At 59.0% G+C, this 22412-nt stretch overlaps 6 protein-coding genes across 6 annotated transcripts; all 6 read left to right on the top strand.

The window, feature by feature from the left end:
- Nucleotides 1-1982: 1982 nt before the first annotated feature.
- On the top strand, nt 1983-2324 carry LMXM_23_0700 (conserved hypothetical protein; the record flags this gene model as incomplete). The annotated part of the gene is made up of 1 exon (XM_003875658.1): nt 1983-2324. One exon carries the CDS (start codon nt 1983-1985, stop codon nt 2322-2324), a length of 342 nt encoding a protein of 113 aa, XP_003875707.1.
- A 1209-nt stretch (nt 2325-3533) lies between these two features.
- LMXM_23_0690 (3-ketoacyl-CoA thiolase-like protein) lies at nt 3534-4859 on the top strand (the record flags this gene model as incomplete). The annotated part of the gene is made up of 1 exon (XM_003875657.1): nt 3534-4859. The coding sequence occupies one exon, from the start codon at nt 3534-3536 to the stop codon at nt 4857-4859; it is 1326 nt and encodes a 441-aa protein (XP_003875706.1).
- A 4210-nt stretch (nt 4860-9069) lies between these two features.
- On the top strand, nt 9070-10677 carry LMXM_23_0680 (conserved hypothetical protein; the record flags this gene model as incomplete). The annotated part of the gene is made up of 1 exon (XM_003875656.1): nt 9070-10677. The coding sequence occupies one exon, from the start codon at nt 9070-9072 to the stop codon at nt 10675-10677; it is 1608 nt and encodes a 535-aa protein (XP_003875705.1).
- Nucleotides 10678-12916: 2239 nt separating this feature from the next.
- Nucleotides 12917-14041, top strand: LMXM_23_0670 (oxidoreductase-like protein; the record flags this gene model as incomplete). Its single annotated transcript, XM_003875655.1, has 1 exon — nt 12917-14041. One exon carries the CDS (start codon nt 12917-12919, stop codon nt 14039-14041), a length of 1125 nt encoding a protein of 374 aa, XP_003875704.1.
- A 1723-nt stretch (nt 14042-15764) lies between these two features.
- On the top strand, nt 15765-18425 carry LMXM_23_0660 (hypothetical protein, unknown function; the record flags this gene model as incomplete). The annotated part of the gene is made up of 1 exon (XM_003875654.1): nt 15765-18425. The coding sequence occupies one exon, from the start codon at nt 15765-15767 to the stop codon at nt 18423-18425; it is 2661 nt and encodes an 886-aa protein (XP_003875703.1).
- A 2049-nt stretch (nt 18426-20474) lies between these two features.
- On the top strand, nt 20475-21128 carry LMXM_23_0650 (putative DIM-like protein; the record flags this gene model as incomplete). The annotated part of the gene is made up of 1 exon (XM_003875653.1): nt 20475-21128. One exon carries the CDS (start codon nt 20475-20477, stop codon nt 21126-21128), a length of 654 nt encoding a protein of 217 aa, XP_003875702.1.
- Between the last annotated feature and the right edge of the window lie 1284 nt (nt 21129-22412).

Raw genomic sequence — 22412 nt, 5'->3', positions numbered from 1 at the left:
GTGTGTATGTATGGGTATATGTATACGTGTAGGTATCGATACACATAACGACACACATTTGTGTACTTCCCCGACCTCTTTCTCTCACTCACTCTCCGTTCCTTCTCGTTTGATGAGCACGTCTGTTTTCACTCTGAACAATGAACACACCGCCACACACACGCCTTCTCTCTCTCCTTTTTTTGTTTTCGTTCTTTCTTACTCTCTCATTCACTTTCCCCCTTCTCCCCTCTCCTCCAACCCCTCCTCACACTCGCTGTCTTCCCTTTACTGTTCCCTATGTATTTTCCCCCTTTTTTACATCTCTCTCTCTGTGTGTCGTTGAGGATGTGCGCTGTAGGCGCGCCTGCTCTTGCTTGTTGTAGCGGGGGTGGTGACGGATGTTGTTCGTCGACGAGTGTTGACGTCTCTCTCTCTCTCGCAACCTCGCTATTACGTGTATATGTTTGTGTAGGAGTCTCTCTTTTCCTTTTATTTTTTTGACTTTATATATATATATATATTTACATTTATTTCCCCTTTTATGTTATTTGCGTGCTTTTTTTTGTTGTTTTTCATTGCCATCTCCATCTCCGCCGTGCCCTCCCTTCCCTTCCCTTCTCCTTCCATCGCTCTCCACCACCACCACCACCACCACCACCCCGTCACTCACGCAGTCGTACACACAGGCGTGTCGGCTATACCTTCCGCCCAAATTTGATGCGTTGCCATTCCTGTCACGCGGATTTACCGTGCCATCCCCATTTTCATCCCGCGCGTCTTTGATAAGCACGTCGCTTACAAGACACCAGCCTCACTATATTTACCATCTTTTCATTCTTCCTGCTGTGACGTTGTGGAAGGCGAACAAGCCCACAACAACAAACAACAAAAAACGGGAAGACTTCTGTATTTTCATATATATATGTGTGTGTATGCATATGTATGTGTGTGCGTGTGACGAGGTAGGCGTTGCACCTAGGTAGGTGGTGGTATTGCATTTTTTGGCGGCATTCCTCCCACGAGGACGGCATGCTCGTCTTCGTACCTCTTTTGCGTTTCTGTGTATTCATTCCCCCGTTTCGGTTCGCTTCTCTTTCGTTGTGCGTGAGCACGCGAGCCGATGACGGACTGAAATCCATTTCCCTTTCCCTCATTCTCCAGCGCTGCAACTAACGAGAAGAGGCATGGTGACAGCAGCAGCAGAAAAAAAAAATAGAGGTATCTGTGCTGAGTACGAGCTCGCTAGTGGAGCGGTTTTGGTACGATGGGAGATGCAGAAGTTTGGATAGTTCCGCCTCCCTGAGGTCAAGCCCTTCTTAAGGGTCGTTCGGCGTGCTAGAACCGCACCGTTGTGCAGCGAGTTTTGTGCGGTCTTGCATTCACCGTCTCACCTCCAGCTCACCTGGGGGTGGCACCACTGCATACACGGTGCAGGCTCGCTGATGGCCACAAAGAAATGACGGCGAAACCTGCGAGAGAGAGGTGGGGAAAGAATTGCTCGAGTCTCTCAGCATCGTCACCGCGCCACGTGTACGTGTACGCCTGCGTTTTTCCTGGCGGTGCCCCTCGCCCCATTTCACCAGACTCCTATTTCTTCATGCTGTTTACGTGCACTTGACTCCCTCTCCGACGTTGCTCTCGCGAAGGGGGAACATCCGCCGCCCTTCATCACAGCGCACCAGCTCACTCGCACGCTGGCGCGCGCTCCTTTCTATAGGATAACGGATTACGAAAACACCTCGAGCAGTGGCCAATCATCCGCTGTTGTACAAGTAGCTCCGTAGCAGTAGAGTTAGCAACAAAGAACTAGGGAAAAGGTGACCGAGGCACGCCAGCCGTCACCTCTTTGTCTTTTTTTAGATTGTATTCCCTGCAGGACCGATCCTCGATCGCCACCACGGGACACCAGTGACGCCACTCACACGTAGCGGAATCCCGTTGTATCGTCGTAGCCCTTTCCCAACGAGCGACTTGCTTCTCCCCCCCCCCACCCAGCAACCATGGGCCTCGATACGTGGAAGACATTTCCAAAGATCCTGTCGGAGTACCCCAAGCACGGGGTGCCGCTGCCGTGCTCTGATCAGCATCCGCGCCTGCCGTGCCCCGAGACGCGCTGGGCCCGTGATTTCTGCCTTGCACAGGGCGGCAGCTGCGAGTATAAGATTGAAGCCCACTTCGACTGCCTTGAGCAGCACTACCCGAAGGAGAAGGTCGATGAGCTGCGCAAGAACTTCAAGCCCAGCACCCTAGACTACCCCACCTCCGACACCTACATCCGCTACCGCCACTACTACATTGGCGCGCCGTGGATGGCCAAGAACAACTGGGAGGGAACGCGCTAGACGGAACCCCCGCATACGCACTTACACATGCGAGAGGGACCGACCACACAGCACCGAGGTCCGCGTCCGTCAGCGTCTCCTCCCCTCATCCTCTCTGGCCGTCCTCTCCGCTCTCTTTCTCTCTGCAGAGGATATTCCCCTCCCCCCGCTCTCCCCTCTCAGACGCCATTCAGTGTCAGGGAAGGTGGCTGAGGCGAACGAGCGCGGGTAACTTGACCGCTACGTTTCCCTCCGCTTCGTGCTGTTCTCTCTCTCCCTCTCTCTGTAGTGATCCGCTGTGGGACGTGTAGGCGTGCCGCTGTTCTTGTGAGTTTCTCTTGCTTTTCCTTTGCGTCGAGCAGTATGACGGAGCGTGTCCTCTCGCAGACGCCAACCGCCGATGCGTCAAACAAAGATGGAATTCGAGAGACCGCTTTCGAGAACTTTCCACACCACCCTGTCGGCTAGTCTGCGCCCCCCTCCTCTCCACGGTCTGATTCGGAGCACGCTTCGAGACTGCCCTGCTCCTTTCGTCTTTTGCTGCACTTCGTCGAGGAGGCCTCTTGGCTTCTCGTTCTCCAGCCTGCGGTGCAGGCGCGACGGTAGGAAGGGGGCGGTAGTGACAAACGACGGAGAACGTTGGCGGGTGGATTTTAGTGGACTGGTGTGATGCGCGGCATGCGGAGTACATGCCACTTTGCATACTTCTTCTTTGGTATTCTGAGGGTGGTCGTGATGGTGGGACCGTTGTTGCCTTTATCGTACGTTGAAAAACGGCGTCGCTGAATGCCCTAGCAGACGGTGCCGCATGAGGCGAGTGTACTCGCATGCAGATGCGCAGACACCCACACTGCACTTTCTTCCGAGACACAAATCTCCCCCCTCTCCCTTCTCTCGAACCTCTCCGCTCTCTCCACAATATCGTACGCGTATTGCCTCATCGATTCGCGCGCGGGCGTGACGATCGAACACCCACACGCGGATTGCATCGCCCTCATAACCCGTCTTCGAATCCTGCGCACATGTTTTTTTTCCTTCCCCATGTGTTGCTGGAAGTTGTTGCCTATCCGTGCCATCGTTAGCCCTCCCCCTCCCCCTCCCTCTCCCCTCCCTGTGCGATCCACACATTTCTTTTTGTTTATCTTTCCCGCACACACGCACACACACACACACAAGAGCAGCAACGCCTACAGACAACCACACAACGACGCATCAATAGGGAGAGGCAATATGTTTCGCTCGAGCATGACGCACCTGCAGGCGACGTCCCGCGTGTTCATCGTGGGCGGCCACATCACCCCGTTCGTGGGCAAGGGCAGCAAGCTCTTTGTTGACAAGAAGCATCCAGACTTTGGCAAGAAGCAAAACATGACACTCGAGGAGATTCTCGCCACGACGGTGCAGCATACGATAGAGAACGTTAGCCTCAAGGGCAAGGAGGACATTGTAGACCAAGTGGTTGTCGGCAACTTCCTCGGCGAGCTCTTCTCGAGCCAGGGTCACCTCGGCCCGGCGGCGATCGGCAGCCTCACTTACGGTCAAGCCGGTGCGAAGAACCCGCTAATCTACAAGCCTGCCATGCGTGTCGAGGGCGCGTGCGCGTCTGGTGGTCTTGCCGTCATATCGGCGACGAACGCCCTCAAGGCCGGCTCGGCTGACATCGTCCTTGCCGTTGGTGTCGAAGTGCAAACGACGGCCACCGCGCGCGTTGGTGGCGACTACCTCGCCCGTGCCGCGGACTATCAGCGGCAGCGCAAGCTGGACGACTTCACATTTCCGTGCCTGTTCGCCAAGCGCATGAAGTACATTGCCGAACACAACCATTTCACTATGGAGGATACGGCGCGCGTGGCGGCCAAGGCGTACGCCAACGGCAACAAGAACCCGCTCGCCCACATGCACACCCGCAAGCTATCGTTCGAGCAGTGCAACGGCGAGGACCCGAGCAACGTGAAGTTCCTCGGCAACGAGACCTACAAAGAGTACCTCCGCATGACGGACTGCTCGCAGGTGAGCGACGGCGGTGCCGGCGCCGTGTTGGCCAACGAGGAGGGCCTTAAGAAGATGGGCCTCAGCCCGAACGACAGCCGCCTCGTCGAGATCAAATCGATCGCTTGCGCCGTGAGCAACCTTTACGAGGACCCCGATGATGCGTGCTGCATGTTCACCTCCCGCCAGGCGGCGCAAAAGGCGCTGTCGATGGCAAACGTAAAGCCGTCGGACCTCAACGTCGCGGAGGTGCACGACTGCTTCACGATTGCCGAGATGCTCATGTACGAGGCGCTCGGGATTGCCGACTACGGTCACGCGAAGGACCTCATCCGCAACGGTGAAACAACGCTCGAGGGCCGCATCCCTGTCAATACTGGCGGCGGTCTCCTCTCCTTTGGCCACCCGGTCGGCGCCACCGGCATCAAGCAAGTCATGGAGGTCTACCGGCAGATGAAGGGGCAGTGTGGGGCGTACCAGATGAAGAAGATCCCGGCCCTCGGCGCGACGCTGAACATGGGCGGTGATGACAAGACCGCTGTGTCGGCGGTGCTGCAGAACATCTGAGGTGGCTCACCCCCCTCCCCCACGCCCCGAAAAAGAAAAGTGACCCCGCCGAACGCAAACCACGAAAGTGCCCAAGACGTACCCGCACAGGCGAGGTAGGCGACGTGTCATGCGGATCTCTCCTCCTCATCGTCACTGGCGGCATCTGTCGCTCTCTCGCCCGCACTCCTCCTTATCCATTGCCTTTGTGAGCAATGAACGGAAAAGAGAATGCCACGTATGCTAGCACATGTGCGTGGGCGAGAGAAGCGCCGCCAGTGGGACACCGTCAGCGAGGGAGAGAGAGGAATCGGCTTAATACGATCATGGGGGCGCAGACAACACGTGTGCTTGCGCTCTTTCTGTGTCACCCGCTGGCTTGTACGTGAATCTCGCGTGCATGTGTCTGTTCGGTTTGTTTCCGCTGGTGTGTTCTACACGTGTGCTGGCATGGGAGGGTCTTGGTGCCACCGAATGGATGCAGCAGGTGCAGGACGATTGGGGAGAGGAAAGCGGGTGGGTGGGCGGTTCAGAGCCGTACTGCTCTGCCCTCATTGTCCCGCTCGCCGCAGCGCTCATTCGGGAAAACAACAAAAAGGCCGACGTGTGCCTCCCCAGTACGCCGTCCCCCCTCCTTCTCCACCTCATCCCCATCTCGCAACATTTATGGTTGTACTTGCCACGGAAGCCCTCTCGTCTTTCTCGCCGATACAACTATATATATATATACCTGCTTGTATGTGAGGGTGTCTGTGCTTACCGTCTCCTCCGACCACCACCACCCCCCGTACCCTCGGCGACATGACGGACGCATGCACGCACTCACGGAGGCACCAACGTGGGAAGAGCTCGAAAAAGACAGGATCCACGAGTGCAACAAGCCTTGCACGCCACCTGGAAGGACGGTGAGTGGGCGAGTACGACCGCCAAGCGAAGTGTCCAAAGGATGCGGTGCCAGCATTGGGAGGTGGACGAGCGAGGGTGTGTGTGGGGGGCGGGGCGGAAGGGAGGAGAGGAGAGAGATGTAAACGAGCAGAGAGCGCGCCAGCACTCCAAGAGTCTCTCGCATTGCGTTTTTTCTTTCTTCCTTTTCATTTTTATTTATTTTACCATTCAGGGCTTTGGTGCTTCGCACAGTTCTCCGAGGGAACCGGTCCATTTTTTTTTCCATTCATGCAGCATCGGGTGGCTGGCGGTGACAAGACGGCGTGCAAGATAGTGTGTTGCCTGCTGTTCCGCTAGCACTGTGGTACCTCTCCCTTCGCCAGAGCCTCTGTCCCCACCTGTGCTTGCTGTGAGAGCATCCGACCCCGCATTGTGCCCGGTGTGCCACGCGAGATTCGTCGAATTGCTCGACGCTCAAAGCACAGGCCGCTTCACGCTATGGTCTTGCACGCAGTGACCTGGTTACGCACATCTCACGCGTGCTGCACGGGATTCCCCTATCTGGTGTGTACGGCTTCCCCGCTGTGCCGCTCTGCAAAACAGTCAGTCGTGAGGTCTTTGTGCGCAGGCGCATGTGTGTCCACGTCCGCCTTCCGCGTGACACGCCCGCTCCCATCAGAGGCGTGCGGGAGCAGAAGACGGGATGCCCCACCCCGCCACGGGCTCATGGCAGCGTCCCACCTGTCGCGGCACATGCGGGCACGCCATCCATGCACCCCCCTCGTGGCATGGACGGAGGTGGAAGATGAAGATGGCCGGCCCTCCAGCTCACAACGCCGTCCTGAAATAGGTCCTATGGCCCGAGAATGCGGGCACTGCGCGCAGGCGCTGCCATGCACAGCTGTCGCGGTGTACTGCGTCGAGGCAATGTGCCGAGAGGTGAGGGGGGCAAGAGTGGCCGACGAGCGAGGCGCGAGGGAGACCCGTACCAATCAGCCCCCCCCCCCCCCAGTGCGTGTGTGCGAGGTATGCAGCATCTCCTGCGTCCGACCGTGTGGGCTGATGAGGCGCCGGTGCCGGGCGCATGGCGAGAACACGCCGAAGCACAGCATCGGGCCCCCCAGGCTCCAACGCAAAGAGCGTCCACGCCATCTTGTGGAATGCCGCGGCTTGAGGCTATTCAGAGGGAGCCGCACGGCACACAGGCAGAGCGCAGGGTCTCCGCGACCCCTGGCCTGAGGCTGGCCGACTTCCTCCTTGGGCTGGTCCGGCATGCACCCGGACCAGCCTCTGTTACCCGCCCGACAGACGCCGCCGGCCGCGCCCCTGGAGCCGGGCTCTGAGCGCGGCCCGCGTGGATGGCGGCGTGCCGTGCACCCGGAAGTCTCCGTTCTGGGCCGATGGCGCAGCACGTGTGCGACGAAGGGGTGCGGAAGGCGAGGGCGAGCCCGTTAGGCGCATGGTGCGATCTAGGGGGAGGGGGAGGCGGACGGCTCGTCGTAGGCGACGCGGATGTATCTGTGGCCCCACAGTGTTGGGGTGAACTGCGGTTGTATACGTGTATTCGTTGACTTGTTTCTGGTCGCATGGACACGTGGAAAAAAGTGTATCGTCGGCTCTTCGCCTTACTTGCTCTCTCCAGCGGGCATGTGTTTGTAGCATGGCAGCACGGAAAATCTCTCGATGAAGTGCCACCCAGTGAAAGGGAAGGTAGAGGCGCCAAGGAAGCAACCGCACGCATCTACGGGAGATGCGAGGTCTCTTCTGGCAGTAGAGCACACGGGCACAGACGTACTCACACGAGCGAGTGGCTGTGCGCCGTGAGGATTGCAGGCGCACGGTGACCTGACGTTGGGAGAAGGAAAAGGGAGGCGGCGGCCCTCTAACCCTTTCCCAGGGAAGAGTGGTGTTTAACGTTGCCTGTGCACTTCACCTGTGCGCACGTGTATGGTGACCAGAGCTGCTGTGCTCATCGTTTGCGTGCGCCATGGTTGGGAGAGGTCCTCCGCGGCATGGTTGCCTCATCAACCTTCGCGAACTGCCGTGTACCTCCCTCCGTGCGTCCTGGCAGCGAGATGGACACCCGATCTGCCTTTTATGCTTCGCGACTCTCCTTCACGTTCCCCCTGCCTCGGTTGCTCTCTTCGCCTCCCTATTTCTCCTACACAGCAACAGACCCACTCATCGCTTTTCCTTGGTTATTATTATCTCGTCACGGGATTGTGCTGCAGCGAAGCCCCGATTCGACGCGAGAGCTGAGGGATTCTTTACATTGGCGTGAGCGCGCGGGAGTCTTCGAGTGCTTGGACGAACATAAAAGCAACGCCGGCAACACCCGTGAAAGAGGTTTGCGTTTTGCACCCGTTGGTATTTGACCTCCCTACACCGCCAAACGGCACGTGTTCAACTCAAAGTGCACGTTGGCATCTCATCGTATACCGTGCGGTGTGCTTGCTGGCGCCTTACCGCTCCCCCTGTCTCTCCGCTTGCTTGCATCAGGTGCGCACCGGTCGGCATGGCAAGAAGCCCTTTCAAAAGAGGGCAGAACACGTGAGAGGCGGCACGGCGGCGATAACAGCATCAGTCACAGGCAAGAAACAGTTTGGCAGACTCGCTCGACAAGCGGCCAAGCCAAGGCTGCACACTCCTCCACATAGACACACCCCCTCCCATACACACGTGCAGACCAAACATCCATACAAGCATCTACCCACCACGTGCGCGCGCCGTCGTTCTCTTGTGTCTGCGGTTTCACCTCCCTTTCTCTCTTCGCAACACCCGTGCTGAAGACAGGAAGGCGTGTGTCTGGCGCAGAACGCAGCACGCTGAGGGCCGACCCCATCACCGAAACCGTACGCACAGCGCCATAGAAGAAAAGGAAAAACAACAACAGCAGACGGTAGCAATGCAGCGTCTTACGTCCGCCCGCCTCTTCAAGGGTGCATTCAACGTGGGCCAGAAGCGAACCACGAATGCTCCCGCAGGTGCGGCCGCGGTCACCTCGCGTCCCCAAGCACCGCCTCAGCCTCACCAAGCTTCTACGATGACGCCGCCGGCGGCTACGGCAGCCGTCGCGGCGCCACAGGCTTCCTTGGCCCGCCCTGCATCTCTCGTCGTACCTCCATCGACGTCGGCTCCGCCATCGGGTGCGGCGCCGCCAATGCGCAAGAAGAAAATCATCCGCCGCATCATAAAGCGCAAGAAGGCGAGCGCCGGACCCGCCACCGGCGAGGCTGTGCATCACACAGCAGCTGAAGCAGTCTCTCAGACGGCCGCACCGGCAGCGCCGAGAGAGCCCACTTTTGCAGCTGCCCCGGGTGCCCAGCCGCTGCGTCGTGGCTTGGCGATGCTGAACGAAATTCGAAAGTATCCGGAAGGTTCCATCGAGGAGAAGCCGCATGTCGTCACGGAGCAACACAGCGAAGAGACGGCCACTGTCCAGGAGCAGTACCACGAGTACACGCAGGACCACCACGCTGAGAGTCAGGAGACTGAGGAGGCTCATCAGCACCACTACCATCACGATGCGGCGAGTGAGAAGGTCGCCGGCAGCAGGTACAAGGACTCATCAGCGGAGGCAGAGACTGACGCCGCCGCGAGGAGCGACGACATGTATGACGCCATCTACAACAACGGTTCGTCGTCCTCGCGAAAGACGGCGATGGTGAAGGGCTATCGCATTGATGAGGTCAGCGCGCTCTGCAGCTCGTCGGATGCCATGTTTGCCCGACGTCTCCCGTCCGGCGGGTGCCAGTTCTTCGCGTGGCCGGGTACGCCGCTCTCCGTGGCAAGCTCGGCGATTGTGTCGATGCCGGACACAATCCGTACTGTGCATGCCGTCTTTGGCCGCGCCGGAACGCCGATTGACATTGTGATGGATATCGACGCTCAGGTGCCGCAGGAGTACTGGACAATGTCGAAGATTCGCATCTATCAGCGCAAGGTGCTAGATGACGTGCTGGCTCCGCTGAAGGAGGAGATTGAGAAGATTGGCGAGACGATCGAGACACAGGTTGTGCTGCAGTCGCCGAACCTGAAGAAGGCGTCCTTTCACGTCCACACGCGGCTGAAGGATGCGGCCTTCGCAGACTTCTACTCCCTCTACGGATTTCTCTTCCGCTTCCAGCATCGACTCCCGAATGTCGACCTGCAGATTTATCGGCCGAACGGCATGCTACGCATGTTCAGCTGCATGAAGGAGAACCGCACGAGCGCCATCATCGTCTTCGACGATCCCAAGTGGAACATCGGCTTCCCGGGCGGGAAGGTGAGCGACGAGCAGGCGGCGCTACACTCCATCTGCGTGCGCGACCCGTCCACGTTCTCGCGCGTGCTTACCTTCGAGGCGCCGCGGCAGCACAACATGCCCGCGTACGGCGGCAGCGATAGAGCGTGCGGCGACGGCAACGAAGGTGCCCTCCTGCCGCCGCAGGTGCTGCTGCCACTGACGGAGAAGGAGGCAATCGAGAACGCGTCTCGATGGCTGCGGCAGGCGACGGAGGTAGAGGTGGGAGAGTGGCGCACGTGGATCGGCCTAGGGCTGTGCGCCTACCGTGTGGCCTACCAATTCCGCAACGCCAGGAATCTGCCTCGGCTGGCCATGGCCGAGATGCTCGACGCGTGGACGGAGGCAAGTCGCAAGTGCCCGCTCAAGTTCCACAGCGGCGAATGCGAGGCGCGCTGGGCCGCCTTCAACCCCGATAGGCTTGGCAACCAATCCGACTGGTGGTCGGCGTACAAGCGCCTCGGTCGCTTAGAGGTGCCGATGCGCGAAGCCATGGAGCGGGAGGCCGCGTCTGCTGCGCGGTCCGCCTCACGCTACCAGGCTGCTCCGGCAGCTGAAGTGTCCCCTGCGCCAGAGCCGCCGCAATCTGCCCCCGCCGCCACCGCCGGAAGTGTGACGTCGGCGTCGCGCAAGATGAAGCAGCAGAAGAAGGCGTTCCGTCGGGCGTAGGAGGGTGCGCTCACGCACGTGGTGGCTGGATGTCGGCATCCTCCTCGCCACCCACGCGTATTTTCCTAAAATTCCTTGATGCTCATGGTGTAGCGATGATATTTCTGTTTTTTTTTATGCTGCGTCTGCGAAGCCTCGTTGAGGGGGCCCGTCGTGGTTGTCGACTCCCAGTGCCCCGCCCCGCCTCCCTCCGTTGTCATTATTTTCTCTCCCTACCGTTTCCTATAAAAGCTGCTCCGCGGACACCCCTCCACCCTATTTCTTTCGTGGAGCGGGACAGGCTTGACATGCGGGGTGCGGTGGCGTTGTGTATGTGTGCGTCGTCATCGTTGTGCGTGTGGGTGCGTTGTTGCCGTTGTGGGATGGCGCGCACGGTCATCTGTTTCTTGTTGTTGTTGTGAGGTGTTGGCCCGCTAGAGATGGGCCGTCTTCATTCTTCCTGTTCGTGCGACGCCTTTTTCAAGTTTCAAAGGCGCACTCAGATTCATAGAAGGCCACTTTCTGCTTCCCTGGCCCCCCCGCGGCACTCCTTCACGCTCCCCCACGCTTCTCTGTCGCCGCTGTCCCCCCCCCCTCCCCCTCCACCCGACTCCTCCGCGTCTTCCCTGACGTGCACACACTGGCGGAGAGAGCCACGTGTGGATGAGAGGTGAAGCCGTTTTGTGGGAGAGAGAAGACGACGACAGCGCCGGAGCAGCGCACGAAGCGTAAAGGAGTTGAGCCGAGAGAGGAGGCCCATGGGCAGTATCGAGGGCAGTGGAGGGGGGGGACATCGGGTGGACGATGACGCACGTATGTGCGTGCGTGTGTGTGCTGTTTAGAGGGTTTTTATACGGGAGGTTTGTGCTTCGAGTTGTCGTTGCTCTTCGAGTCTGGTGGCTCGTGGCGGCCTCTTTGACGCCGATGGAAGCAGAATAGAGAGGGAGGAGGGGTTGGGGTTGGGGTGGGGGGCGACATGCGTGGCCAAAAAAAAGGCTCGTGAGGGACTCGATGCTGCTGCGTCGCGGTGGTGGTGGCGTTGCGCCACACGTAGACTTATGAGCGTTTCCTCTCGTTGCCGTGCTTTTCCTTGCCCGCGCTCTTCCCTTCCCCCTTCCACCACCACCTCGGATCGACTGAGCCGCTTGTACTCTCTCCTCTTGCCTTTTTTAATTGTCTTCCCTTCGTCGCGGTTGGGAGGGTGGGCAGAGGCGTCCTTCTCGGCGAAAGGAGTGCTTCGCGGTCGCCCTTGTGTAGGGCGGGTGCATAGAGGTGTGCGCCTTCTTTGCGTGTACGCCTGCACGCCTCTCCCCGTGGTGCTCTGCAATGGCGGCAGCGTCCGTCCGTGTTTCAGCATCGAATTTCGTTAAAGAGCAGCACAGACGCCTCCCTCTCCTTGGTCGGAAGCGGTGACGGCGACAGCTCACCACCGCGGTGATCACCCTCTGGGCGTACGCCTCTGTGGGTATGTGGTGGGTCCTTCCGGCGTATTCACGTGCGTTCGTGTGCGGAGAACACTGAAGGTTAAGGTGAGGGTGGGGTGGGGTGGGGAGGAGGAGGAATGGGATAGTCATCTGCAGCCGCCTCCTCAACATACATCCCAATTACCGTTGCCGCCGCATTGGTGCGCACGTGCAGCATCTTTCTCTCTCTGTTTGTGTGTGAGAGAGTACGAGGGAGTCCACGTGCACACTGTGTGTGAGCACGCGTTAAAGGCCGACGCGTACATTACACTCGCAGCGGTGAAGGTGAGGAGGCGAATCGCAGAGAGCGAGGTTACGGTGAGGGTCGCCGGTGTCTTTCACAGCTTTCACCCGACGCTTGTCGTGTCGCCTCGCCTCTTACACTCCTCTCTGCGTCTAGGGTCATTATTATGACTTGTGCACGTGTGTGTGTGCCCTACTTCCTTGTGGGGTGTGGACACGAGCACAGAACACCCGTGTACGCGTGCAAGACTATGTGGCGCACATCCGATACCCCTCTCTACTCCTTCTCCCATGCGACGCACGCGACGCGGACATGCGCAGCTCATCCTCGAAGCGCACCAACAACAACGCCTTCTCTCTTCCCCTCCACTCTCTCCCCTCAAAAAAAAAGCCGAGAACACATCACCACCACCACTACAAGGGAGATACACACCACGGCGTATCTCAGTGCCTGCTTGGACAGGCAGGAGAGGCCAGTGTACACGCGCCAACCTATCCACATACATGAATACGCAAGCTTGGTCACAGATCCGAGCGCACATTCACGGGGCAACATGAGTGCATCAGCTCCTCGTGTAGGCATTCTCGGGGCGGCTAATATTGCCTGGCGCGCCTGGGCCGGTGTTCACGCGAACGGCATGTCTGTCACTTGCGTCGGGTGCCGCGATGTCGATAGAGGGCATAGCTTTGTGAAGCGAGTGTGCGATGCGCTCAAGGTCGATGAGGCGGCCGTGCCGGCGGTTTGCAGCTACGAGGAGCTTGTGTCTGCTGCGGACGTGGATGTCGTTTACATTGCCATTCCCGTGAACGCCCGTAACCACTGGGTGAGGGAGTGTATTAAGCACAAGAAGCACGTGGTTGGTGAGAAGCCGCCAGCCACCGATGCTGAGATGCTGCGCTCATGGATCGAGGCGCTGGACCAGCAGAATCTGCTTTACATGGATGGCACAATGCTCTCGCACGGCAAGCGGGTGAAGGAGGTGTGCGCGACAGTGAAGCAGATGGGCGGGCCGGTGAAGCACATCTTCGCGAACTTCACACTGAGTGGTGACGAGGCCTTCCTGGCGAACGATATTCGTACTAATCCAGAGCTGGAGCCTCACGGCGCCCTCGGTGATCTTGGTTGGTACTGCATCCGCTACGCGCTGCACATCATGGACTTCCAGATGCCGACAGAGGTGACGGGCCGCATTCTCAAGCAGAACGACAAGGGGACCATCATCTCCTTCATTGGTGACATGATATTCGAGGTGGGGGGCGAGGTGGCACTCGCGTCTTTCTTCGTTTCCTTCGAAGCGGCCTTTGAGCAGACTCTGCACATCACCACGACAGAGGGAACGCTGCAGCTGGACGACATGTGTCTGCCCATGACAAACCGCCCCGAAACGGAGTACTACGAGGTGCACAACAGTAGCCACGACAACGTGTGCGAGTTGCACAACCTTCACACCGAGGTGAAGCACACGGTAAAGGGCGACACACCCAATTCGCAGTGCACGGAGCTGTGGGGTGACGTAGCAAGGATCCTCTACGCAGACGGCGAGGGCGACGCGCGGCGGTTCAAGGCGGAGGAGGAGAGTTCGCGTTACTGGGCGACGGTGTCGTGGAAGACGCAGGCCGTGATGGACAAGATGCTTGAGTCTGCCCTTATCGGTCGCAACGATGGATCTACTGCGTAAAGAGAGAGACAGGGGGTAATCTCTGCGCAGTGGTGCCGACGTGCACCTGCATGGATACGCGTGGCGCACATGGTGAGCAGCCCATGAGTGTGCACATGACAGGACGAAGCGTGTCTTTCAGCAGCGATGGCCGCATCAGAGACTGTTTGAGATTTTCGCCACCCCCCTCCTCCGGCGTGCCGTTTCCTTCTCTCTACCTCTGCTCTCCCCTCGCCGGCCGGGCACTCGAAGGGGGGGGGGACGTTTTCGTGGGTGCCATTTCGAGCTCTCGCTTCCGCCCCGCGTTTTCTTCTTTCTGCTGTCATGGGCGATACGGTCCTCTCTGCGTTGAGCCTCCTCCCTTGTTCTCTATGCCGCATGCCTGGCGCGGTGTTCCTTCCCCCTTTCCCCTTCCTCCCACCCCCCGCCCCGCCCTGGACGTTCTTCACGAGCGGGAATGTGCCGAGGTTCGCTCCCTTGCCTGCTTTTTTTTGTGGCTGTTCGTGTCTATTATCCACTGGCCCATCCTTCCCCTCCCCAGTGCCGACTACACACCCGTCCACAACTCATCGACTGCCTCCTCACCCACCCTCTTTCCCTCTCCTTCCCTGAGTCGACGATCGCGCCCCATGTTGGGGAGAGAGGGAGGGGGACGGCACAAGCGTACGCTCCGCTTGTTTTTCATCGACATGTACACACACGCACTGTCACCTGCGCACCTCTACATCGAAGCCGCATGCACAAACGGAGAAGGGCCCCTTCTTCCCACCCAAAGCGACGGAGGAAGGCACATACGAACAACCAGCTGCATCACCATAATACAACAACGAAGGGTGAAGAGGGCACAATGTGGAGGTGAAGGCGTGCGAGTGCCCATGGTGTGCTTGTGCGCGACTCGCATGTCCAGCGTCATCGGGTCGGGCGGATTAGGCCGCACACCAGCACTTGCGCCTGTGCGTGTGTGCTCAGCAATCATTGCAAGGGCAGCGCTTCGTCGCCGCGTCACATGGCGTCTCCGGATGACTTTGGAGAAGAAAACGTGAGCAAGCGTGTCCATCCGCGTGGCTCCTCCTTTTTCGCACCCTCTGCAGACGCTGGCGGGTGCCTCGCACTTTCTCTTCTCTCGCACATTACGGTTGCACTGGGCGTCTCGCTCCCCCTGGGTCCAATGCCCAACCGCTATTCACCCTCTCCGTCTCGACAACCTGCTCTTCACCTCTCCTCGCTTGGCCTCGACAGTGGATCGTACTGCATGACAGCTCCCAAGCTGACTTGCGTATCTGCCACGGCGTTGCACACGCCTGGGCGCATCCATTTTTTTTTCCGACCTTGAACCTGTCAGCGGGACTTTTAGGCAGTGCGGCGCGGCGGTGCATCGCTCCCGCTTCTTCGTTCGTTCCTCCCCCCTGCTGTGCTCTGCACACTGGGACGCGCGCCTGCACACGCCCACACCCTAAAGTACGTACATAGGGTCTCCTACGCAGACTCGAAGATTTGCGCGCTCGGAAGCGCAGCGACTCATTTTCGCTTTGCCGCTGCGGGCATTGGCCTTTTCTAGGAAGAATACAGAAAGCAATACCGCAGCATCGAAGCGGCGGCGGCCGCCTCCGCAGCCCGGTGCCGCTACGGTGCTCGTCAGCCGTGCTGCATTTTTCATAGATTTGGTCACCCACACCTCCACACATAGAGCCGCACCTGCTGATACTCTCGGTAGCCCGGGCCTCTTCCCTTCACATTCTCACTCATGAACTGGGCGGGCTTTAGCGCCGGCGGCCTGGGGAGTGGTGGGCGTGGCGCCTCGACGGGGGTTTCCTACCGGGGCAGTGACACAGGGCGTGTCACTAGCCAATTTTCGGCTGGGTATGCACATAGCGGAGGTGGTCTCACTGGCTACGGTGGCTACGGAGGTGGCAGCGGCTTCGGCAGACCTGGAATTGGTGGCGGCGGGCTGCTGCATCAGGTGGGCAGCGGCGTTGACGGAGGCTCTGAAACACCCCGTGTTGCCATCATCGGCACAGGACCAACCGTATTTCAGCAGTGGTGGGCCATTCACGCCGGCGGCCTCCGCGTCAGCGTTGTCGTCGGCACCGACGACGCCAAGGTAACCCACAGCCACAACGTCTTTAAAGGCAGCGCCGTCACGGCAGCCGCTAGCAACGCGGAGAGGAAGGCATCGGCAGAGAGGGCCTGTGCAGTTGCGTTGCGATGTGTGCAGTTTTACCGCCTTCCTCGAGCCAATAAAAGCGCTGTGGCTGGGGCAGACAAACCCTTGGTCGACGTGCGGGTGTGTGCTCCTGGTAGCGTGGCAGACCCGGTGGCCAACGGCGGTGCCAGGGATGAATCGAAGAAGACCAGCGCGACAAGCGCCGTCGTCACCTCGTCCATCCTGACAGGCGCTCGTGCCGCCTCGGCCTCCGCTGAAGCAAAGAAGGACTGCGTCATGGCGACGTCGTGGAACTGGTTTTTCACGCTGCTGCTGGGCGAACAGAGCTGTGAAACGGACAAGAACGGCGGCGTCGGCATCAGAGGATCTTTTTCTTCCTCACCAGCAGTGACCGGCGCCGGCTCTTGGTCTGCGCGTTCGGGTGCGACGTCCCTCAGTTCTACCCCTGCGGCCGCTGGCAGCTCCGCGGACTCTCTGGTGGATGATGTGGAGGTCATCTATCTAGTCGACTACAGCGCGGACTGTGACGAGGCTGGTGTTCGGGCGGCGCTGCTCTGGCTGCTTGAGCGCGATAAGCAGATTGTCGTGGAGTGCGCCCTTTCGGCGGAGACGCTGGCAGCCTGTGCAGCCGCTGCAGCGACTGTGACGCGCGGCAAGCCGGAAATGAAACGACTTTTTCTCTACCGCGGCGGCGGGTGCCGTCGCGGTTGGTCTGACGCGTCTGTGACACAACTGCGTAAGTCACTCGGCGTGCGGCGTGCCACGGGCAAGACGGGCTGCAAGGCGTCGGCGGCCTCGAGTCCCGCGAAGACCGCGTTGGGTGGTAGTAGCGCCTTCACAACGGTTTCAACCAAAACGGCAGCGCCGGCAGTCGATCGCTATGGCGGCTTCTCGGTATTCGACTTCATGGACACCAACCTTGGAGGCGCGCTCAAGGATGCGGAGGGGCCAAGAGGCGGCGGCATGGAGAAGGAGAGGCTATGCGCCACTGAGAAGAGCTCCGTTACCGTGACACCGACCGGTACCGCAACGGCCACGTTGAAGCCGCCAGAGGCAACGGCAAAGGTGGAGACGACGCACAAGCCTTCGGCGCCTGCCCCAACTTCCATCGCTGTGGATGCGGCAGCGAGCGTTGTCGGCGCGATGCGTCATATCTGTATGGTAGTGATTGACCACGGAAGTCCTCCTTCGACCGACTCGGCGGCGGCCGTATCGCTAGGCATCATGGATAGTCTTGGCTGGGATGCCGTGGCGGTTGTGCTGCACCTGCTCGACTGGACGTGCCCTGATATGGTAGTTGGTCGTGTGCTCCGCCGTTCTCCCGACACCCTTCAGCCCCTCTGCGTACAGGCGGAGATGTACTATGGCATTGAAGAGACTGCCAAGGAAGGTGGCGAGGGAAAAGGGCGTGTAGCGGGCAGGGCCGCATCAGCGCGTCCATCCTACCTCTGCGTCTCTCTCCATATCGCCACCTGCGGGAACGGCATTCTTCACCCAACCGACGAGGACAGAGGTGATGAGGGTGTCTTTCAGCAGTCACTGCGCATCGTCGGCACCAAGGCCGCTCTCACCGTAGACAACCCCCTTCTTCCGGCTGCCTCCCCTTTCAACACGGCGCCTACACCGTCCGCCGCGATGACGACAGCAGCGGATACCGCTGCCGACAGCTCTTCTCTGCTCACCGGCGCCGCGACTTCAGGAGCATCACCCTCTGACGTCTCCTCAACCGCTACCGCTGTGGTGACGTCGGGCAATGCCGCGATGCTGACGGCTCCGAAGGTATCACACAGCTACCGACTGGCCACTCAAGACGTGTCCGCCGCGTCAGGGCAGCGTGAGCGCCGAGAAGAAGAGGTGACCGTCGGCAGCGCTGAGCCATGCGCCGAGTTCCGCACCTGGCAGCATGTTCGCTCGCAGCTGAACGTGACAGCCACATCTACGTCGCCGAGGAGCGGGGCCGGGCTGGGCACCTATCAACTATACAACTCCCGCTACGCAAATCGTGGTGTTGGCGTAGGGCTCGGTGCCAGAAGCGGGTACTACGACCGAGGCCGAGGCATGCGCGGGCGCCGCACTGACTTTGGCGATGGCCTCGGTGCCGACCGTGCCGCGGCATCGGGGCCGTCAGTCAGAGCCGAAATCCTGGATGCTGAGTCGGCTGCGTTGGACATGCAGCATGCGTGGCTCGTGCAGGTCGTCGTGGAAAGCATTTTAGCCTCCGCAGCGAAGCCGTCCGTGTAAAGGTGCTGTACGGCAGAGGCAAAGGAAAGCAACGAAGAGCGAGGGACCGACCAGACCCCTCACACGCGAAGGGGTCCGCGGCTCCTGAGGCTCCGGTTCTAGAAGACGTTGATCACACAGAGAGCGTGCGATGCCTTTCCTGCACGAGCGTGAAGGACTGCAGACCAATTATGCGATACATCCGAGGGAGACACTCAGTCAGTGCTGTGCCGCTACGCCCACCCGGCTTTTCCACAGCCCATCGTACGCGGCAACACTGCGCACGAGCAACGCACTGGGGACTCCATAGATGTCCCTGAATGCTTACTTTGCCCGGTGTGTCGACGACCATACGCGCTGAGGTGGATGGCGTGGCAAATTCGGACGGCTCATCCCACTCACGCATACGTGCAACAACCTAGGGGCTGTGATGCACAGCCGTCATGACAGCCACACCCGGAACGGGGAAACCCTCAGCTGCAGGCAGTGTCGGCATCCAGACGGCGCGCATACGGCCTGCAGTGGCACATTCCAGATGCGAAACATGGAGATAGAACTCACGCCTTTCCCCACCAGACGCAGCGCAGCAGTTTCTATGCGCCAACTGCCCGAAACAATGCTTTTCCCCAAACCGGATGAGGCCAACGCGTACAGCGACGCCATCTGCATGACGCGCTGGGATGAGGTGAAGCTTGACGGAACGCACGGCTTTATTTTGACTGCGCCAAGCGCCACGAATGCCCCACCTGCCGTGCATCGCTCACCGACGAGGGATTGATTTATGGGCACGACGTCTAAATCTACCCTGGCTTTTCCCTTCCGCAGGTCCTTCCGGGCAATACCGAATCTTCGTACTCCGAGACAACGGAGTATCGCCTCATCTGCCCGGGCACCTGCGAATTACGATAGGGTGCATCATGTCCACGCTGTGAAGCGGCGTGACAGCATCGGGTGCCAAGGTTGTGTTTCATGGCTCCGTGGCGTGTTTGGTCTGATCGCTGGGGCGGCGAGACGTGTCCCTCGAGATGCGAGAGAGATGTCCCCCTTCTGCGACGGGGTACAAAGCCGGGAAGCTCGGGTGTTGTGTTCTTTGTCCTCCTCACAATTCATTCAGTAGATTCGATGTAGCTGTCTTGTGTCTGTTTTGTACTCTGTCACATCCCCGCTCTATTCCGTCCTGATATATTGGCCGACGGCCTGTCATTGTGCTTTCGAGCGTCCTCACCTCCCCCCTCCTGAGCCTTCGGTGAACTATGGAACTGGCCCTCGTAGATACCTGGAAGAGGAAGCGCGGGGGGGGGGGAGAGGGAGGGAGGGAGGGCCTCAGCTCTCTGTCTTCGAGCAGGCGATAACGCAACATCATTGCCGAAAATCAGCTCTCCACTAGTTTTCGCCAGCGCAGCTCGCTTCTTCGTAGGGCACCCACTCGGCACGAGAAGAAAAAAAACGAAACGACATGAACAGCGCCGCGCTGTGCTGTTCCTCACACGTGCTCACTGTGCGGCAAGTGCTCGTGGATGGTGACGCCTATCGCTGCTTTCTCTCTCTTTTAGTGGCTGCCTCTCTCATGATGCACACATGCGTGCAAAACGCCTGTTTTGCTGACGCTTGTGCTCGTGTCGGCGCCGCACGCGGGAATCATGCGGCAAGTTCAAAGGAGAGGATGAACCGACTCGCCCACACGCCGCTGCTTGTTCGGTGGACCTGCATCGACATCACACTTTTTTTCCGTGTTTTCCTCATCCCTTCGCCTTTTCCTCACTGGTATGCGGCGTTGAAGTGACGAAACCCGCCATCGCACTCACATTGCTCTTCTCCACGTGACTACTGCTTCCACATGCCTGCGCCCTCGGTCTCGCATTGTTGCTCGCCATCGCCACATCTGTCGGTATTCGCTGAGCGTTTTCTTTCTTCCGCTTTCACTGCTGCCGCCTCTTGTTGGCAACGACCTCGAGCGTCGCATGAACGGAGCTGAGGGAGAGGTATCTGCCCCACTATCCCTGAGCAGTGCTGTGCGAAGAAAGTGCTCGTCCTCGTGGTTGCGCAGCGCATCCTCAGACTTTGTGAAGAATGACTAATATCGTCACCCTGCAGAGTGCATGGGACGTTGACCGGCACATTGTGCTGGACTCCGCAGACAAGCTGGTATTGATCCGATTTAGCAGCTACACTTCCGCCGCAGCGGAAGCGGAGGAGTACAGTCGACAGGCGAAACGTGGCACCGCAACTTCGACCTCCGCAGCAGTCGAAGGGTCATTGACTTCGTCCTCGTCGGCGCTATCTACCCGCAAGCGTAGACACGACGATGTGGACGGAACTGGCGCGTGTGCGGTGGCGTCGGCGACGACAGCCGCCCTCTTGTCAGCTAATGTTGATGAACACTACCTGCGCACGCGTCAGATGGACGCCTTGCTCAGCGAACTCGCGCCCAAGGTGCGCAAGTACTGCACCATGTACTTTGTGGACACCCGTGAGGTGACGGCCTTCAACGACCTCTACGAGCTGGGCCACGATCGTGACCCGTTCGCTGTCATGTTCTTCTACCGAAATCGCCACATCCGAGTCGACGTCGGGACAGGCAACAACAACAAGATCAACTTCTTTGCCTTTGAGGACTTGTACGACTTTCTGCCCATCGTGGATGCCGCCTACAAGGCGGGTCGGCAGGGCCGGAGCATCACCAGCTGTGATCGCAAGTTCTCTACGGTGGCGCTGCGCCGCTAAAGCCGTGCAAGGGACAGAAGGAAACATGTTGCCCAACATCCGTTATGCATGGAGCCACACAATGCATCGAAGTGTGTGCTGCTGCGTGGTCTGATTACCAGTGATGGTGTAGGCTCAGTCCGGCATTTGAACGCGCATTGGCAGGCACGGAAAGGTCTGCAGTACATAAAAAAGCAAAAGACGGAGGACCAGTTGAAGCCTGCCGGCGATGAGTCCGTCAACTCAAATGCGGCGATCACAGGGACCACTGTACTACATCCTCCCCTATACATGTCCGTTGCTGTTTTGCCTTTGTATTTCTCCCGCCCTTTCTTGCCCCCTCCCCCTGCTCCCCTCCACCCCCAGGCGGCAGCGGGACGCATGGCGCGATGGCCAATACATGCACTTGACTCGACTTCTTCTCGTCCTCTCCCTTTTTCTTCTGTGTTTGCACATCCAAACATGCATGATGGTCCCACGACCGCCATCTGCGTATGTGTGATGGCTGGATCCGATGGCCGTGGTTTGGGTTCGTGGAACTTCCCCTCCCTCTCTCCCTCCCTCCCTCAACCACCCTCACACGAAACGACGACACCACTCGAAAATAATAATAAAACGCCTCCATCACATGCATGTGACACACGCCCACGCATACAATGCGAAAGATCCGCATCACGCCTGAAAAAAAAAACAACGACGCCAAACACCCACACACCCACCCCCACACAGACGTATATATATATATATATCTATATATACTTTCAGTACGCTGGAGTCCTTATAGTGGACGTCAAACACGGACGAAGATCTACGCCTTCTTTCTTTTTTTTTCGTTTTCCTGTAGTGTGCCTCTCTCCGTCGACTCTTCTACTCCTGCCCCCCACCCCCTGTCTTCCCTCTGTCCCCTCCCTTGTATCGCATTCTTTTTGGCCGCGCATCCCTCACCTACGGCACCGGCACCGCGCGTACCAAAGGTGTGCGAAACGGCAAGAAAACTTCAGTACTTTATTTTCATACGTTTTTCTTTTTTTTTCGTCAGCTCTTCCTTTGAGCGTGCGTGCTGCGCATTCTCCCCTGTGCCTCTCATTCTATTGCTCAGCGAACCGGACAGCGGAGGCGGTGTGCGTGTTCATCGTCACCAACGCAACTGGTGAGTCAACGTGTGCACTTGTTCGTGATTGCTGTCACTGACATTGACACCGTTGCACTGCAAACCTTCTCGATCATTTTTCCTGTTTTTTTGTGTTTGGTATTTCGACTCTCTCCTCCCATAGCGAAACACTCACCTGAACACGCACCAATAGA

This window comes from Leishmania mexicana, chromosome 23 (assembly GCF_000234665.1).
Source record: "Leishmania mexicana MHOM/GT/2001/U1103 complete genome, chromosome 23".
In the NCBI taxonomy this organism is placed as follows: domain Eukaryota; phylum Euglenozoa; class Kinetoplastea; order Trypanosomatida; family Trypanosomatidae; genus Leishmania; species Leishmania mexicana.
The sequence above is the reverse complement of the archived record's forward strand: the minus strand, read 5'-3'. Positions and strand labels throughout refer to the sequence as shown.